Source organism: Syngnathoides biaculeatus, chromosome 10, assembly GCF_019802595.1.
Source record: "Syngnathoides biaculeatus isolate LvHL_M chromosome 10, ASM1980259v1, whole genome shotgun sequence".
NCBI lineage: Eukaryota > Metazoa > Chordata > Actinopteri > Syngnathiformes > Syngnathidae > Syngnathoides > Syngnathoides biaculeatus.
Genome location: NC_084649.1, coordinates 20,498,770 through 20,518,148, shown reverse-complemented (window position 1 = coordinate 20,518,148; position 19,379 = coordinate 20,498,770). Strand labels below are relative to the sequence as shown.

The window sequence follows — 19,379 nt, the reverse complement described above, 5'->3', positions numbered from 1 at the left end:
CCGCTGATGAACTTTGGGAAAATATTTACATGGCTTTTTTGGGAAAAAACGTCGGCCTATGAAAGTGAAGCAGAGTGATCAGTGAACAACACTTTGTTCAAGTGAATTAAGCTCATCGGAAAATTATAATAATAAAAAAACTGTACAAACAAATTTTAACTGTCTTAGTAACTCTTTCTAATTTAGCTGTGGAATGTTTTCTCACAGCCGGGAAATTGGCGATTAACGCTGCACAGGTCGGCATGGTTGTTTTGGGAGTATCAAGATGGCGGATAGCGACTCGATTTTGGTGGCCAATGACCCATCCAGTCTTTTTTTTTTTTTTTAAATCACCAAAACAGCAAAATAATTCAACCCACACAACATCCTTAAAAATATCTTTGATGTTCCAAAAGAGAATAAATGATGTTCCGTGAAGACTGAATCGTCTTCGTAATGCACGTTACATACATGGACGTATATAATACTGCTTTATTTTGAAAGCTCAGCGCGGAAGTGGCCTGTTTTATTTTTGCCGCGAGCGTGGGGTTGTGAAACCTCCTCAGCTGACGTCTTTTGCAACATTTTTCTCCGCAGTGGAACAAGTCTCGCTCGCCGGCAGGATGAACAACGCAGGTAAGGACTCGAACTCGCCACCCGCGAAGAACCAACGTGGAAAAACGAAAAAGAGGAAGGGAAAAAAAAATGAAGAAAATGTGGGGGGAAAAAAGCAAATGAAGCGAAACTCCGCCCACCGTCTGCAGATCCAGATCATCTTGCTCGTAATTAACCCTAGAGAACCAAAAACATCCGAATCCTCTTTGAAATACGCGCGGTTAAGTGCGGGGAAGTCTCATGATGATGCGGATTAGTCATCGATAATAATCTTTCAAATACTTTTGCGGCCTCGGGGCATGAATAAAATTTGACACATTTTCGCAATCATGTCGGGACACGTCAAGTGACCACAGGCCCTTCTCCAAAGGTATCAAACCGCAAAACAAAACAAAAAAAATTCAAATACAATGAAACATCAGAGTCAAGCGTGCAGCTCTTAAAAGGCAAATTTTCAAATGCAGTTAAAAAAAAAAAAAGGACAGGTCAGTGAATACAGTACTTAAATAAATAAATAGAAATAGTACTTAAATAGAGTAAATGTGCTTTTTCGGACCAAAATCTCTGACTCTGGACTATTATTATTATTATTATTTTTTTTTTTTTTGGAACTCTATTTTCATGTCACACTGTACGTTGCAAGTGTACTTTGAGAGCTGCATTGTTTTTCAGATGGTACATGGTGGAAATAAATCAAATAAAAATGAAAAATTTTGCACAATTAATACAATACAGTACAGTGCAATCAATACTGCGTGGCGTGCATAATATGCGTGAGAGAAAATGTTTTAGGGTGTCGTGTTCTTGCCGGGGAAACCAAGACAACGAACGTCTTTGTGCGATGCTGAGATTTATTTTTGTTTTGCACTTCCAAGCCACCGTAAAGGTCACTTCCTGGATGTGTCCCAATGGATAATATTTGAACAAAAGTATCAGGACGCATTTTTGTAACTTTTCACATGACGGACTTCCCATTCGGTCCCGTTGTCTAAGCGATCCCGCGACGTCGTCGTTGTGTTTCAGCAGCTTTTCCGCCTGGTGCCGCGCCCACCGACAACATGTTCAACAATATGCCCGGGTACGAGGGCATGGGCCAAGGCGGAGGAGGTGAGAAAGAGCCGGACAACGAAATGAAAAGCAAATACTTGTATTGATCTTCTAAAAATTTGTCTGGAGGTTTCTTGCCGCCGCCCATGCCCGCGGAGCCCGTGGCGCCGCCTCAACCGGGGCCCGAACCCGAGGACTGGAGGTGAGACGTCTCGCGCCGCAGTACCCCTCCCGTCCATTAGGGGCACCCCTACCAAATAGACTTGTGTGATATGGGCGGCATGGTGAATTCAGCTGGTAAAGCGTTGGCCTCACAGTTCTGAGGACCCATGTTCGATCCCGTTCCCGCCTGTGCGGAGTTTGCATGTTCTCCCCGTGCCTGCGTGGGTTTTCTCCGGGGACTCCGGTTCCATCCCACATCCCAAAAACATGCAACATTAATTGGACACTCTAAATTACCCATAGGTGTGATTGTGAGTGCGACTGTTTGTCTCCATGTGCCCTGCGATTGGCTGGCGCCCAGTACAGGGTGTACCCCGCCTCCTGCCCGTTGACAGCTGGGATAGGCTCCAGCACTTCCCGCGACCCAGGTGAGGATAAGCGGCAAAGAAAATGGATGGATGGATGCCATCAAATGAAATGAGCATATTTTATTGATTGGTTATTTCTCTCTCACACACCAGTTTAATGCTGTCCTACACTGCAAAATGCCATAGACGTGGTAACGGAACTTAGCGGAGAGGTTATGCCACTTATAATTGTGTGTGTGTGTGTGTGTGCGTCTCAAAGCATCCCATCTCTGTCTGAGGACGTCGCCCGCGAGGCGTTCAAGAGCTTCGCCGCGTCCAACTGCTGCTACAGCAAAGCGCCCGCCAACGACGGCGTCATCACGCAGATGGAGCCCTTCAACACCTACAGGGTTACGGTCCCCTCCATCTTTATTTTCCGCAACACGCATGCACACAAAATCTGTTCTCAGCCTTGTGAGCGGAACAACACGGGACTTTGCAAATTAAAGCGCCCGGGGGTGGGGATCAGTGCCTTGCTCGGTGACGTTGGCGGACGGTCCGGTCGGGGTCTTCAACCGAGGTCCCCCACGGTCAGCAGGTGACTTGACGATCTGGCCGCGGCCGCCGGGCGACACGCTCGGGGGGGTGGGGTGAGGTTGGGGGGGCTACGCTTTGCTTCGCTTCGCTTTGCGCTCGCTGTGCTTGCCCAAAATCCACATTTTCGCTTCCAAAAGTTTTTTCTTCGGCTTGCTACACGTGTCCCAATCCTTTTTTTTGTCCAAAATTCCCCCAATTTTAACCTGCTGTAAGCGTCCCGACGCTGAATTGGCGGAACGAAAAGTGTGAAATTTGCTCACATTTGCGTCTCGAAATATGAAACTGAAAGATCGCATTTGACAAATTTCTGCTTTTGACAAATGTCGCCATTTTCCTGCCAAACAGAAAAACATTTTTCCCTCACTACGACTTAAAATCAAATAGAAATAAACCCCCATAGGCACTTCCCAGGAATGCTTCCCTGTTTGAGAACAGCTGCTCGCTTTTCAGCTCGCTTTATTTTGGTCCCGCCGGTCAGCTGACGTCGTCATGTGATCCTGCGCTACTGTGTGTGTTTGTGCACGCGTGTGTGTGTGTCATGAATGTTTGCTGCACGTGTGTGTGTTTGATCACTAGTACCGACTGGAAACGTACACCGAGTCCAGGTCAACCGAGTGGGGCCACAAGCCGCATGAAGGTACACACACTTACACACACACATGCACACGCATTCCCGATTGTAAAGTCTCTGATTGACACGCGTGTGTGTGTGTGTGTGTTAAACAGGCGAGATGCCGGACTTCTACACCCAGACGGCCCCCCGCCCCTGGGAGATCCAGGCCACGCCCCCCAGCCTGTTCACCAATCACACGGAGCTGATCCGCGTACCCTACACCTCGTCCGTAAAGGTGCGGACGCGCCCGTCGGGCTGGCCGACTGTGTCGAGCGTGCGTTTGTAACGGTGTGTACGTGTCCGTAGGATTGCCAGGACTGCGGCGCCACAGGCAAGGAGCCCTGCAAGGAGTGCAACGGAAGCGGACATGTAAGTCGGCGGCGACCGACACAAGGGCGACTGGTGTTGGATCTACAAACGCAAGTTAAAACTCTACCATGCAAAGCAAAAGGCATAGATCAACTACAGGCAGAAACGCCGCAGGCCGGCTTCTTTGGGCCCGAGCTCGTCTCAGGTGGACTACAGACGCACAGTGGAAAGTGTGCTGTGGCATAACGAGTCCACATTTGAAATTGCTTCTCAAAATTATGGAACTGGTGTCCTCCGGGCCAGAGAGGTGAAGGACCATCCGGATCGTTCTCAGCGCAAAGTTCCGAAGACAGCATCTGTGATGCGATGGGGGTGTGTTAGTGCCTGTGCCATGGCTAACTTGCACATCCTGTCAAGGCACCATTAATGCTGATGTTACTCAGGTACAAATTTTGGAGAAACATATGCTGCCATCCAAGCAAACTCCTTCAAGGATGTCTAAATGACACCAACCTACATTCTGCATGTGCTACAACACTTGACTTGCTAGTGAGCAGTCCAGTCTCCCTTTGGAAACGTGTGCAAGCCCAGATTGATGCACAGATTCCCACAATGGGGACCCCAGACTGTTGAGCAACTTGAGTTGTACATCAAGCGAGAATGGGGAAAAAAATTCTACCTAAAAAGCTTCAGCAATTGGGTTAGCTTGTTGGCCTCACTTTTCTGAGGACTACGGTTCAAATACTGGCCCCACCTGTGTGGAGTTTGCATGTTCACCCCGTGCCTGCGTGGCTTTTCTCCGGGTACTCCCCCCCCCACCCCACACACACACACACACTCACACTCACACAAATCCCAAAAACATGCAACATTGATTGGACACTCTAAATTGCCCAGTCGGTGTGATTGTGAGTGCGACTCTGTCTCTGTGTGCCCTGTGATTGGCTGGCGAACCAATTTGGGGTATACCCCGCCTCCTGCCCAAAGATAGTTGGGATTGGCTCCAGCACTCCTCCTACCCACGTGAGGATAAGCGGCTCAGAAAACGGACGGATGTGTGTGTACAGTAAGAAATAAACAAATCTGCCATGCACCCAACTCACAAAACGTGACCTGCGATCCAATGAGGGAAGTCTCTTCCCGGATGGTACCTGACCACTTATTGGATTTTCACGCCATTTGTATTCAGTCTCCAGTTTCTAGGATCCCGGCAGCGGTCGAACCGGTTCTCCGAATAATCAACGAGGCGACTTAAGTACCCCGCGTTGCGCTTTTCAGAAACCGTGCTGGGTGTGTCACGGCTCAGGCACCAGAGACGATCAGGACTGCTCCCGCTGCAACTCTACGGGCAAAGAAAGGTACTGCACGTCACTGCAACCCAATTCAGGTTCTGATAGGTAAATGGAATCAAAGTGGCGGACCAGCAAAATGTGGATACAATATGTAATAACATAAAGAGGCCATTATTTAGTGATGATTTTCACCGTCAAAATATCACTGAGCGCGAACTATAACCGCGAGGCCAATTTGATGATGATTTCATGCTTCAGTCGTGATATGTGCTGGTTACGATGTGCACCTCATGGCCACCAGAGGGCAATACACAAGGACACATAAATACACAAAGAAGCGCAACGAACTGACCCACAAAGTTGTAGTAATATTAGTTCTTCACAGAGGATAAAGAATATATGACAATAGTGAGGCAAAATGTGTTAGCCTATCTATGCCATTTCGCATTATGTGTTAGAATTGACAGAATTTACACAAGTGTGTGTGTGTAGGTGCAGGAAGTGCGACGCTCGTGGCTTCGACAACTGCGACACATGTAAAGGAAAGCGACAACTTCTGACCTTCATCCAGCTCAAAGTGGAATGGTGAGAGCGCCACCTACTGAATAGTATCGTAGAGAATTATAAAAACTTCCCAAAAAACATCCACCCATTTTCGTAACTGCTTATCCTCATAAAGGTCACAGGGTGTGCCGGAGCCAATACCGGCTGTCAACGGGCAGGAGGCGGGGTAACACCCTGAACTGGTCGCCAGCCAATCGCAGGGCACATTGACACAGACAACAATCACACTCACCATCACACCTACGGGCAATTTAGAGTGTCCAATTAATGTTGCATGTTTTTAGGATGTGGAAGGAAACTGGAGTGCCCGGAGAAAACCCACGCAGGGATGGGGAGAACATGCAAACTCCACACAGGCGGGTCCGGGATCGAACCCGGGACCTCTGATCCACTGTGCCACCAATGATTTGTTGGGAAAATCTGATTTTGTTTTATTAGTCCAAGTTGGCTGTAACAAGTTTTGCTCTGACCAGCCAATCAGAGGACAGGAAAAAAAAAATTAAAATCGGATTGGTGAAGGACTCAAAAAATGGAATTTCAGGCAACAAATATTTGAGTTCATGTTGGAAATAGGCAGGACGGTGGACCAGCTGGAAAGCGTTGGCCTCACAGTTCTGAGGACCCGGGTTCGATCCCGGCCCCGCCTGTGTTGCAGTTTGCATGTTCTCCCTGTGCCTGTGTGGGTTTTCTCCGGGTGCTCTGGTTTTCTCCCACATCCCAAAAAAACATGTACCCTCTAAATAGCCCCTAGGTGTAATGAGAAAGTTACTCATTACAATGAGAAAGTTACTCATTACAATGAGAAACCAGTTAGTTTATTTTTTCATTGTCCCTTTCGGGGCTCTGTAATACGAATTTACTCATGAGTCAGACTGAGTAAATTACGAGTAAGTAACTGAGGTGTGATTGTGAGTGCGACTGTCGTCTGTCTCCGTGTGTCCTGTGATTGGCCGGCGACCAGTTCAGGGTGCACCCCGCCTCCTGCCCGTTGACGGCTGGGATAGGCTCCGGCACTCCCCGCGACCCCCGTGAGGATAAGCGGCAAAGAAAACGGTTGGATGGATGGACATTGGTCATTTTTCGTCGATATGGTGTACTTTGCAGTCACCAAACTGATAAATGTTCAAAAAATGACCTCAGCGACTGCGCTATTAGGCGAGCAAAATATAGCCATATGTAACTGATATGCGCGCGCAGGACAAACCACGTGGACGATCACGTGGTGGAGCAGAACAGCGGCTTGAAGATCGACGACCTGCGCTCAGTGAGCGGCAAGGAGCTCTTCAAGGACAACCAGTACCTGGTACACGCGCACACTCGGAAACACCAAACAAAAATATTTGGATAGATCGCTGAAAAAGGGCCCCAAAAACTCCAAATGGCTGATTTTGCGTCAGTTGTACCCGCTGATGGGCTTCCCCGACCCGGCCATCCCCGACGCGTCGGCCCGCCTCCTCCAGGAGCACCAGGGCAAGTACGCCGGGACCTCCAGGATCCTGCAGCAGGTGGGAAAACAGGAAGTAGGGACAATGGGCCCGCTTCCAAAACAGGAAGTCGCCTTTATGTTGCGGTGCGCGCCGATGCGATGAGACCCATTAATGTGTTCATATTTCTGTATATATTTGTGTGTGTTTGTGTTGTTTATTTCGATATGTACGGGTTTGTGGTTTTGCGTATGTGTTTTTGTGTGTATGTTAATATATTTGTGTTTCTGTGTGATTTTCTTTTTTTTGTGTCTTTGTGTGTGTTATGGTTGCGTTGCTTGTGTTGATGTAATTTTTGTATGTGTGTGTTATTTGTGTGTTTGTGTGATTCTTTGGTTGCGTGTGTGTTTGTGTACATTTTTGTTGTACCGTATGTGTGCTACGTGTGTATTTGTGTCCTATTGTATCTAGTTTTCCTTATCTTTGTTGTAGCATATCGTACTAATGCGTGTCAGTTTGACAGTTCAACTCCTCGAATGTGTGTTCGTTTGTGTGTCTGTGTGTACTTGTGTGCATGCGCACGTGTGTAACGTTTGTGTTTGTGTGTGCGTGCTCAGAGGCAGACGGTGGAGTTGATCCCGATCACAAAAGTTTGCTACAAGTGGAAAGGCGACTCTCACGTGTTCTACGTGTTCGGCAACGAGCAGCAAGTGATGGCCGACAACTACCCGGCCAAATGCTGCTGCGTCATCCTCTAGAGTCCGGACGCAGGAAGTCACGCCTCCTCCGCTTCCTGTTCTCGGGTCGTCGCCTGAAAGAAAACTTCAGAAATGTCAGCAAATCGTGGATGGTGGGGGAAAAAAAATGCCCGAAATTATGCCTTCTATTCTCAATTCAAACGGTTTAACTACTGTGACTGTCGTTTAAAATTTGATAGAATTTGAAAAAAAAAAAAAAATCTGCCCTCGTCCAATTAAATTTAAAAATCATTTATGATGAGTCAAAAAAGTATGGAGCCCCTAAGGGACATTGAAAAAAAAAAAAAACTAACTAGTTTCTCATTGTAATGAGAAACTTTCTCATTGTAATGAGTAACTAGACCATTGCATCTGTGCATGTATAAAAGACCCTTATTCCTTATTCAGGAAGCTACCGCTAGCAGGTAAAGAAGCTACGACCCATAGGTAGCCGTTTTTCGACCCTCTCATCGTAATGAGTAACTTACTCATGAGTTACAATGAGTAAGTTACTCATTGCAATGAGGAAGTTACTCATTGCAATGAGGAAGTTACTCATGAGTAAGTAATTGTAATGAGTTACAATTACAAAGAGAAACTTACGACAATGAGTAACATACTCATTGTAATGAGTCACTTACTCATTACAATGAGAATTTTTTTTTCAATGTCCCTTTAGGAGCTCTGGAATACAAACTTACTCATGAGTTAGAATGAGTAACTTACTTGTATATATATATTACTTGTAAGTTACTCATTACAATTATAAAGTTACTGATTACAATGAGAAACTGGTTAGTTTTTTTCTTCAATGTCCCTTTTGGGTCTCTGTAAAACGAATTTACTCATGAGTTAGACTGAGTAACTTACGAGTAAGTAATGAGTAAGTTTCTCATTACAATGAGTAAATTACTCATTACAATGAATAACTTACTTAAAACAATGACAAAGTTACTCATTACAATGAGAAACCAGTTTTTTTTTTCCATGTCCCTTTAGGGGCTCCGTAAAAAAGTCATTATGATCTAGACTCAGAAAATTTGGATGCATTTTGTTAGGTGGGGTTTAGCTACTTTCTCTAGATTTAAAAATATCGAAAAAAAACTGTATTCATTATGATATAATAAAATTATGTAATATCTAATTTTTTTCAATTATAAATAAATTAATTGATAGGTGTACAATGCAATATTATAATAGTTGAAATCAATGTATTTTACATTTTGATATGAATTAAAATGTAATATTTAGTTAGATGGTGGGGAAAATAGTTAGATCGTTGGCCTCACAGTTCTGAGGTCCAGGGTTCAATCCCGGCCCCGCCAGTGTGGAGTTTGCACGTTCTCCCTGTGCCTGCGTGGGTTTTCTCCGGGTCGGCACTCTAGATGTGCCCCGAGTGATGTGATTGCGAGCGCGAGTGTCTGTCTGCGTGTGCCCTGCGATTGGCCGGCGACCAGTTCAGGGTGTTACCCTGACACACTGGGAATGGTTCCAACACTACCGCGATCCTTGTGAGGATCCGTGGCTCAGAAAATGTACAGATGGGTGGATGGATATTTAGTGAGATAAATTACTCGATAACCAGATTTTTTTTGGAACATTTAAAACAATGTTACATGCATTTGTACTCGTGGTCGTATCTGTGTGCCTGGCATGTGCCAACCACTCGGCTCATGTCCAAATGATTCCGTTTACATTCGTTTTCACAACGATTACCTCACACGGCTGTCAAAGAAACAACAGATTTTGTTGTTGAGATCAACTTTTTGCCTTTATTCGCCGGGAAAAAACAAATTGCGAGGAGACGGTATTCAAATGTCCGTCAGGAAACTCTGGTGCCCCCATCTGGCTGCTTCCAATACAACAGACGGCCGTTGCCTTATAGTACAGTAAGTAACCTCACTTAGTTGAAATATGTACCGTAGCAATGTCTGACGTATTTTTCAATACATAAGCTGTTCAGTATGTATCCAACATTTTACACGCCTTTCCGACCCGATGGTTTGTCCTGTGACATTTTCACTACTGCATGCGAGTGAATATTTAGAATAGAATTTAGAGTAGCTGCTAATTAATCTGCTGGTTGATTTGATGAATAATTTTTTTGATGGATGACTTGATGATGATGGCCCCCGGTGTAGTCAGTAGTACTCTTCGTTGTAGTCCTGTTCCTGTGTAAACAAATAAACAGTCACCCTCAAAGGACTCTGTCACATTTATTTGCGTAGATAAATGGAGCGAAAACAAAAATGGAAAGCCAGTTGGTCCTGATGACATACCGGCGGAGGTACGGAAGCAATTTGGAGAGATGGCTGTGGAGTTTTTGACCAAGTTATTCAACAGAATACTAGCGGGCGAAAAGATGCCTGAAGAATGGAGGAAAAGTGTTCTAGTCCCCAATTTTAAGGACAAAGGGGATGTTCAGAGCTGTGGGAATTCTCGAGGAATAAAGTTGATGAGCCACACTATGAAGTTATGGGAAAGAGTAGTGGAGGCTAGACTCAGGACAGAAGTAAGTATCTGCGAGCAACAGTATGGTTTCATGCCTAGAAAGAGTACCACAGATGCATTATTTGCCTTGAGGATGCAGAGGAGGTCAGAAGGAGCTACATTGTGTCTTTGTGGATCTAGAGAAAGCCTATGACAGAGTACCAAGAGAGGAACTGTGGTACTGCATGCGTAAGTCTGATGTGGCAGAGAAGTATGTTAAAATAGTACAGGACATGTATGATGGCAGCAGAACAATGGTGAGGTGTGTCCTAGGTGTGACAGAAGAATTTAAGGTGGAGGTGGGACTGCACCAGGGGTCCGCGCTGAGCCCCTTCCTGTTTGCAGTGGTAATGGGTAGGCTGACAGATGAGGTTAGACCGGAATCCCCTTGGACCATGATGTTTGCAGATGATATTGTGAAAGCAAGGAGCAGGTGGAGGAACAATTACAAAGATGTAGGAGATGAATGAAGATTAGCCGAAGTAAAACAGAATATATGTGAGTGGAGGGGGAAGAGTGAGGCCACAGGGAGAAAAGATAGCAAGGGTGGAGGACTTCAAATACTTTGGGTCAACAATCCAGAGCAATGGTGAGTGTGGTAAGGAAGTGAAGAAACGGGTCCAAGTCGGGTGAAACAGTTGGCGGAAGGTGTCTGGTGTTCTATGTGACAGATGAATCTCCGCTAGGATGAAGGGTAAAGTTTATTAAACAGTGGTGAGGCCGGCCATGTTGGACGGAGTAGAGAGGGTGTCCCTGAAGAGACAACAGGAAGCAGAACTGGAGGTGGCAGAAATGAAGATGTTGAGGTTCTCGCTTGGAGTCAGTTAGAAATGAGCTCATTAGAGGGACAGCCAAAGTTGGATGTTTTGGAGACAAGATTCGAGACAGCAGACTTGGATGGTTTGGACATGTTCAGAGGCGAGAGAGTGAGTATATTGAGGATGGAGCTGTCAGGCAAAAGAGCGAGAGGAAGACCAAAGAGAAGGTTGATGGGTGTGGTGAGGGAAGACATGAGGGCAGTTGGGGTTCGAGAGGAAGATGCAGGAGATAGGCGAAGATGGCAAAAGATGACACGCTGTGGCGACCCCTAACGGGACAAGCCGAAAGGAAAAGAAGAAGAAGAAGTGAGAGTGTCCTCCATCCCCTGGTTAGCAGCCGCGAGCCAAGGTTATTGTGAGGTCTGTAAACATCAGATCGTGGAAAAACAATGATTTGAATGTCTGGTGTCGAAGTACAATGTCCAAAATCAAAACGTCCAGAGGACCAAACTAATTTAGGCAGTTCGTTTAACATTGACTCGGGGCGTCATCACGGTCAGAGTAGTCACGCCCGTGTTCTTAATACGGTTATCTTAGATGTCGGAGGTGCGTCAGGAACAGTGATGCGAGATGCATCTGCAGATTTTGAGATCTGTACGTTAGGGGGTGGGGTATCCTCCCAATCAGTCATTTGAGTCAAGTCGTTTCACCACAGGTCCCAGCTGCCGGGCCTCGTGTCCTGGCACTGTGAAATGACCAGGAGGTTGAAGCCAGTCCAAAACTTTCTGAATCGAGAGGTTGTCTGGTTCTTTTCGGAGAATCCTAGAGACTAGAATTCCTCATTTGAAATCAAAGCGATAAAAAGAGGTTGGGAAGAATAACCCGGATGAACAGTGAAATACAGAATTGTAATTTGATTTTAGGAGAGGTTGTTTCGTTCTTTGAAGAATCCTAGAAACTAGAATTCCCCACATAAAATAAGATTTGAAGAGTACTTTTGAGAAAAAAAAAGTTCAAGTGCTTCTGCTAAATTAAGGTTGAGTGGTATCGAGTACTTTTGAAAAAATAAAGAGGTTGGAGCACTTTTGATAAAAGATGATTGAAATCAAAATGCAGAGAGAGCTTGATCGGGAAAGTGAATGGTTGGATTTGCGGCAAATAAATTGCAAAGGATTGTGAACGAACAAGTGACGCCACCTCCTGGCTGGCTCGCCCGCCAAAATATGTTCTAATTTGAAGGCCTTTTCTTTCAGATGAGTTGGAGGCCCCTGCGGGATACGAACCCACGACCTCTGGTTTATGGCGCTCAGAAGGATGAACTCAAGGAAAAGACGGGTGGATGTAAAGATGGAAGAAATGAATGTTCAGTCGCAGTAAAGTGCAAAATAAATGACAGGAGGAGGACAAGTGAGGGAGGGGAGAGATAGATGGAGGGCTGAAAGAGAGGTAGATGGATGGAAGGGGGGAGGGAGAGATAGATAGAGGGGTGAAAGAGATGGAGGGAGGGGAGAGAGAGGGTTAGGGAAATTGAAGTGAAAGGGATGTTCAGTAGCAGTAAAGTGCATAATAAATGAAAGGAGGAAGACAAGGAAAGGATGGATGGAGGGAGGAAAGCTAATAATAATCATAATAAAATATATATTTTTTTTCTCTACTGTTACTCTAGCTCCTATTACTATAAAATAAGCCAAAAATATATATATATTTTCTGGCGAATTTTATTATTAGTATTGATAGTAGTAGCAGCAGTGGGAGTATAGCACTTTGCATGACAGCAAACGCAACTCAAAGTGCAGCAGCATTAATATTTTTAGGGCTGTGATAATCATATTATCCATTGTTTTGGAAGAGCGCGGATAATCTTTTATGATTTTCTTTCAGCCACCGAAGGAGGCGCACCCGAGGTGAAAGCGAGGAACTTTGCAGGGACCAATCAAATGGCTTGGGGGCGCGGTTTTCCCCTGATCGTCCGAGGAAACGAAAACTCGCTTCCCGGAGAGACAATTAAGGACCCGAAATAATGCGACTAGGAATATGCCAGAACAAAAAACAACCGAGGCCGTCAGACCTACCAACATATTTTGACACTTTATGATTGCATTAAAGCCTTTTTAAATTATTTTAATCCATTCAAACGTTTCTTCTGTTTTAAAAAAAAAAGTTTTATTTCACCGTTTAGAAAATACAAACATGGCAACATTCTTGATAACATTTAGCATAAATGCCGGTAGAGATCACATATCCACTCATTCATTTGCTGAGCCGCTTATCCTCACGAGGGTCGCGGGAGTGCTGGAGCCTATCAAAACTGTCATCGGCCAGGAGGCTGGGTACACCCGAAACTGGTTGCCAGCCAATCGCAGGGCACATGAAGACGGACAACAGTCGCACTCACAATCACACCTCGGGTCAATTTAGAGTATCCAATGAAGGCATGTTTTTGGGATGTGGGAGGAAAGGAAAACCCACACAAGGACGGGGAGGACATGCCAACTCCACACAGGGGAGGCCGGGATTTGAACCCAAGTCCTCAGAATGCGAGGCCAACGCTCTTCAGCTGCTTCACCGTTCCTCTACATACAAAGTTTCTTCCAACATCATCGTGCTGCACTTGACCTTTCGCACATTATGACTTTTACAGCGTCACTCTGACTGCCTCTATGTCACGTTTGCTCAGCGCGGACGATGCGTGGGATCCGGAGTTAGATCCTTCCGGAGACAAAGTTGCAACGCCTCCAAATCATTTCCTGTTTTCATAATAAAGGCCACAAAAAAAAAAAAATATCTCGGCTCCATTTATATTATTGGGCCTTACGTAGACACTGGAATATAGAAATGTTATGGCAGCACACACAATACTCGCAAAAGTGTAGAAGAGGACTCAGTGTGAACTTTGTACGTTGTCTTGGGACATCTTATTCATCTGGAAGCGAGGATGACACTCACATATGCAAACCAAAGCAAATGTATTTGCATCGCGCATTTCGTACACAAAGTAACTCGGTGTGCTTTTACATGAGTAAAAGGTTTTGAAAAGAAAAATAAAATATTGAAAGAAGCAATTAAACAGCTTTCATCATTATTGTTTTTAACATGGATTTAATCACACATTTAATCATGGACTCACTTGTATGGAGTTTGCATGTCTTTCCCATTTCCCAGATCTGACTTCACGCGACATTTTTGTCTTTGCTGCCGTGGACGGCGGCGACCGATTGGGCCTCGCGCCTGTCGCAACAATTTGTGTTCCATTTCCGACGGACGCGTCTTCCCGCCCGTCCTCCCGCCATTGTTCCTTTTCAGGTGACAAAAGAGGCCGCGGAGACACCTTCGGGGGCTCGTCGTCCGACAACGCTGCAAAGACGAGCGCGGAGACGAACGTGTCCTCTTAACGCTTATTGTTGTTTTTCCAACAAGATTTCAAGTTGGGCAGCACGGTGGTTCCGGGTTCAATCCCAGACTCGCCTGCATGGAGTTTGCACGTTTTCCTCGTGCCTGCGTGGGTTTTCTCCAGGCACACCCGTTTCCTCCCACATCCCAAAAACGTGCGACATTAATTGGACCCTCTAAATTGCCCCTGGGTGTGATTGTGAGTGCGGCTGTTTGTCTCCATGTGCCCTGCGATTGGCTGGCGACCAATTCAGGGTGTACCCCACCTCCTGCTGGTTGACACCTGTGATAGGCTCCAGCACTCGCTCCGACCCTTGTGAGGATAAGCGGCTAAGAAAATGAATGAATGTTACAAGACACAAGGAATTTGTCCACATAAGTCATTTTAAAACAACAAAAGGAAAGAAACAATAACAGTAAAATCAATACATAAGTATAAAAACTACACACGTGAATTTGTTGCAGAGGTGCATAATGTATTTTATTATTATTAGTTATTCATTTGATGCACAAAACGCCATGAAACCGACTTGGGATCTATTTTACAAGCACGACTTAACTCCAAAAATGACTGATTCTAATTTTGATAAACATTTTATTTTGAACCCATCTAACCGGAAGTGCCGTACGTGCGCGCGAGTGCTTGCGAGCGAGTGCGCGGGTGCGGGTTTATGTGCGGGGCGCCACGTCGGCAGAAGTGCAGAAGACGCGAGGAAGAGGAGGAAAAAGGAGGAGAGGAAGAGGAAGAGCGGCTGTTTGTGCGTGGCGCAGCCAGCGAAGCGGAGCCGACTTGCGGAGAGAGAAGACGCCGCGCGCGCCACGTGGATGAGCTCCGGAGAGGCCCGAGGAGCAGCAGCAGCAGCTTAAAGCAGGCCGGCCACGGTGAGCCGCCTCCGGCTTGGAGCTGGTCGTTCGTCCCGCGGCTGGAGCGTCGGAGACAGTTGCAAGTTTGTGCTGCGACAGACCCAAAATGGTCAAGGTAACAACACGCGTACTCGCCACTGTCGAACATCATCATCCGTGTATTTATACGTTTTACTTTGACAAATATGCAAGTTTCATTTTTCAAGGTCTTAAGAGTTTCCCACCCCTCCATACTCTGTTCGTTTTTTTTAACTTCCTGCATTATATTATACTTTTACACTTTAGTGTGACCCCCCCCTCCTCCAAGGTCTTTTAATTTTTCTTCTTTATTACTATATAATTTTGAAACCTGCATCTCTTCAGGTTATTTATACCGCTGTTTAGTCATAGTAAATATTGTCCCGCCCGGTATACATTTTACATTTGAACGTGCAGATCTTTATAATATTTTGGAAGTAATTGTACTGTATATTTTTTTCTCTCTTTTTGCGATTTAATTTTTAGGATCCTGCAATGTGAATGATTTTTATATGTTGTCCAATTTATATGGCGAAATAGACACACTCATTGATGGATGGCATTATAAAATAAATTAATACAGTACGTTAAAATATTATGGTAGTTGAGGGAAAAAAAAATCTTCTCTGCTGTTTTCTTTTTTCTAAAGTGCCTGTAAATATTTAGAATGTTCTTTATATGACATTTGAAAAAACATTTTTTATATACAGACAATAGATTAAAATTGTAATTAATTAATTGTCAAATGTCACAACACAAATGAGTCCAAATGAAGCGTAGTCACTGGCTGTAACCTGCAGAGGCGCTGTGGAGTCACTTAACTGGTTAGGATTGACATTGTGATTTTCAATACAGTGGTGCCCCGACTTACCAAATTAATTTGTTCTGGAAGTTGTCTCGGAAGTCCTAAATAGAAGCACTTTTTACATGTAAATAGCCTAATCCGTTCCAAGCATCATGGATAAAGATTGACGTCCCTCCGAACCAATGGGATGCCAGGAAGCTGCTACGGCGATAGCCAATTGGATAGCAGCTCTGTCGTGTTACACAAATATAGATACAGGATGTTTACGTTCGGTTGAATTTGGGAGCTGTGAATCCAGCGCCTATTTTTGTCTTTTACATCCTGAATTTTCCATTGTGGCGAGCGAGAGAGAGAGAATACTTTTTCCAAGGTGCCGTTTTGTAACCTGAATTTTTTGTTCCTAGGGACCTTCGTAAGTAGAGGTACCGCTGTATTTGTATACAAATAGAGATTAAAGTTTTAAAATAATATAAAAAATCTGTTCCTAATCAATTCATTAAGTCAGTTTTGTCTGCATCATTTAAAATATGTAATTTACGAACTGTAAATGAAGATTAGTCATCACTTTTGATCAGAAATGAAATTACCCACAGTGCAATGGGTCCATTCTGAGTCTGCCTTTGTCACAGGGTATAAAATTAATATTTCAGCCATCCAAATCAAGTCATTTTTTGTGTTCGTTCAATAAAACTCACGTTTTCCTCCAGAATGTGAATAACGCCAACGTGGAGCCCCAGCCCAGGACCGGCCTGGCCTCGGATCAGATGGAGCCCGGCTGCAGTGAGCCCGCACAGGGTAAGCACCCCACCCCCCTCCCCCCAGCTCCCCCCCCCACATCCCAGTCGGCGGGGCTGTCCTGTGGGAACGTGGCGCAATACGTGTTTGCATGTTGCCTCAGCGGAGCGGCGGTTCTCAAAACGTGGTCCCAGTAGCACCTGTTGCTACGTCGAAGAATGGGGGGGGGGGGGGGGACCTGTAAAATGTAAAAAAATTTCGAATCCAAGGAAATGCAGGTGCAACTCCACATGCAGTTTAGTGCTATGTAGATTAATTGACATATCAAATTAATCAAAACTGTTCTAGTAATCAGGTCAAACATTGACCTAAAATTCAAATGGTACGGCCTAAACCAGTTCCTGAATCACCATCAAATGTATTTTGTCGAGCTTCTGCCCAAACATCTCTGTAAAACTGTAAAACTGCATCTGAAACAACCACTTTATGCTAAATCTGATTAGCTTTGTGCTAACAAGCAATTCCAAACAGGCTAACGAATGTCATCGGCATCGTGTTGGTGTCACTCTTGAGAACTGTTTGACCACAAACGGTGGAGCGATACATGTAGACCGGTGCCGGAAATGAGGATTAGAACAATTCATACTTTTTTTTTTTTTTTTTTTTTTTTAGTTTTATGTTTATAAATAAATGCCATTTTTAAAAAACTCATTCACCTCCAGCTGTTTTCAAAGCACAGTTCCCCATATTGCCAGCTGTTTTAGAGCATTTTGATTCGTCTTTCAAGATGCACAAAATATTGCGTTTTGAAACTGTAAAAGGTCTAGACCAGGGGAGTGAAACTCATTTTTTTCTCACGGGCCACATTATTATAATATTGAATCGTCTCATCATATTTACATCATTAATTCATTTATGAGCTAGTTTTGGAATCAGAAGTCAAGGTTGATGTTTTCTTCAACTATTAATGTTTGGTATCACAAAAATGCTTGTAATATCTCATTATCATTTATGATGCATGACAATTTTAAATTTTGGTACAGATTTTTTTTACAAGAATGATGGAAATTGACACTGTAGATTTGGCTTCGCGGGGCACCTAAAATCATGTGGTGGGCCGGAACTGGGCCCCGGGCCTTGAGTTTGACACCGACCAAAAGAGAGATGTTTTTTTTTTTTTTTTTAGAAAGTTTGTTTGTAGCTATTCTTGGTTCCGTTCTTTAATCATGAGCGGTAGAACAGTCCTAAATATGTATTTTTTTTCTTTCCACGTTGCTGCTTCATTCCCACGTTTGCTCTGTGCGGCCCGGCAGATTCACCCAAGGACCACGCGGCGGCGCAGCCCGGCATGGTGTGGCGGGTCACCGGGGGCCTTTTCAACGTCACCAAGGGCGTGGTGGGCGCGGCCGTGGGCGGCGTGGCCTGGGTGGGCGGCAAGAGCCTGGAGATCACCAAGTCGGCCGTGAGCGCCGTGCCCGCCGCCGGCGCGGGCCTCGTGAAGGGCGGCGTCTCGGCCGTGGCGGGCGGCGTGTCCTCGGTGGGGTCCACGGTTGCCAATAAGGTGCCCTTCACCGCAAAGAGGAAGGACAAGGCGGAGTGAGCGGCGGCCCCCGATGAAAACTTTCCCAAGGGGGGGGTCCAGGTGGTGCGTCTTCCTTTCCCACGCATCAGATGATCAATCCGCAAAACGTGTACCAATCGTGAACTTGGCGCCAGGTGGCTCACACAGACGGAGAAACCGCAAGCGGGCGGCTGTGTCCATCCAATTGGCGCTTTTTCAAAGCGGACCGTTCTGCGACGTCCACGCACAATCAAAAATTTTGTTTTTTGTATTTCCCCCTCCCACTTTTTTTTTTTTTGTTTTATTTGCTTTGTCAGGTTCAAGTCATTTTCAATTTCACGCTAAAGAACAACCTCATATTAGAACGACCGAGGACTATTTGGGCCACACTGACCAGGAAATAGATGCAAGTACGAATAGTCAGTAAGAGGAATATTTGTCTGCGTGTTGGGTGGGACTTCCTAAACGTCTTGAAAAATGCAATTAAAATTTTAAGTTCAACTTGTCTAAAAAAAAAAAAAAAAAGACCATTTAGATTCTGATATTATGCTGTTTTTTTTTTTTCTTTTTACTGTAGGCCTTTATACTTCTGTGGTTTAACAAAAAATGTATATGAAGCTGTACACTCACAAGAAATTGACATTTCCGGAGGGTTAGGTTTTTTTTTTTTTTTTCATTTTTTTGTTTTTGTTTTCCTCATTAGATATTTTTTTTAAAAAAAGGAGAGAAATCACAGTGCCTGACCAGTCATTTGACAAGCTGAAGCATTTCAAGGCGACGGCGGTGCGACGCTGGGAGCGAGCTGGCTGGAGTTGTTGCCCTCGAAGGGGGCTCGAGTGTGTCAATTTGTGAAAGTGTTTTTTTTTCTTTCTCCAATATATCAATAAAGTAGTTTTGAAAGGGAAATACAGAAATTGTTTATTGCATCATGGTGGGCACGAAAAACCGCAGTCGTTACCTGTCGGCTATTATTTTTGTCTGCAATGCTTAACCTCATCAGCGGTCAAGGGTGCGCTTACTGGCCCGTTGTGAGCACAAATTGATGAATGACTAGTCACAATCTTGATTTTCT

The 19,379-nt window shown here is 45.0% G+C and overlaps 2 protein-coding genes across 3 annotated transcripts; both read left to right on the top strand.

Annotated features, from left to right (window-relative positions):
* The first annotated feature begins 495 nt into the window (after nucleotides 1–495).
* LOC133507152 (protein SSUH2 homolog) lies at nucleotides 496–9,879 on the top strand. Of its 2 annotated transcripts, none has more exons than XM_061831924.1 (12): nucleotides 496–615; nucleotides 1,621–1,701; nucleotides 1,771–1,843; nucleotides 2,431–2,560; nucleotides 3,324–3,384; nucleotides 3,474–3,595; nucleotides 3,667–3,729; nucleotides 4,948–5,027; nucleotides 5,454–5,546; nucleotides 6,723–6,828; nucleotides 6,923–7,030; nucleotides 7,567–9,879. In XM_061831924.1, the coding sequence occupies exons 1-12, from the start codon at nucleotides 603–605 to the stop codon at nucleotides 7,705–7,707; spliced, it is 1,071 nt and encodes a 356-aa protein (XP_061687908.1). In that variant the 5' UTR covers nucleotides 496–602; the 3' UTR covers nucleotides 7,708–9,879. The 2 variants fall into 2 exon arrangements, with proteins under 2 accessions (XP_061687908.1, XP_061687907.1); XM_061831923.1 differs by having other exon boundaries at nucleotides 504–615; nucleotides 1,618–1,701.
* A 5,077-nt stretch (nucleotides 9,880–14,956) lies between these two features.
* On the top strand, nucleotides 14,957–19,207 carry zgc:153675 (uncharacterized protein LOC768179 homolog). The gene is made up of 3 exons (XM_061832295.1): nucleotides 14,957–15,303; nucleotides 16,719–16,806; nucleotides 18,060–19,207. Exons 1-3 carry the CDS (start codon nucleotides 15,295–15,297, stop codon nucleotides 18,344–18,346), a joined length of 384 nt encoding a protein of 127 aa, XP_061688279.1. The 5' UTR covers nucleotides 14,957–15,294; the 3' UTR covers nucleotides 18,347–19,207.
* The last annotated feature ends 172 nt before the right edge of the window (nucleotides 19,208–19,379 follow it).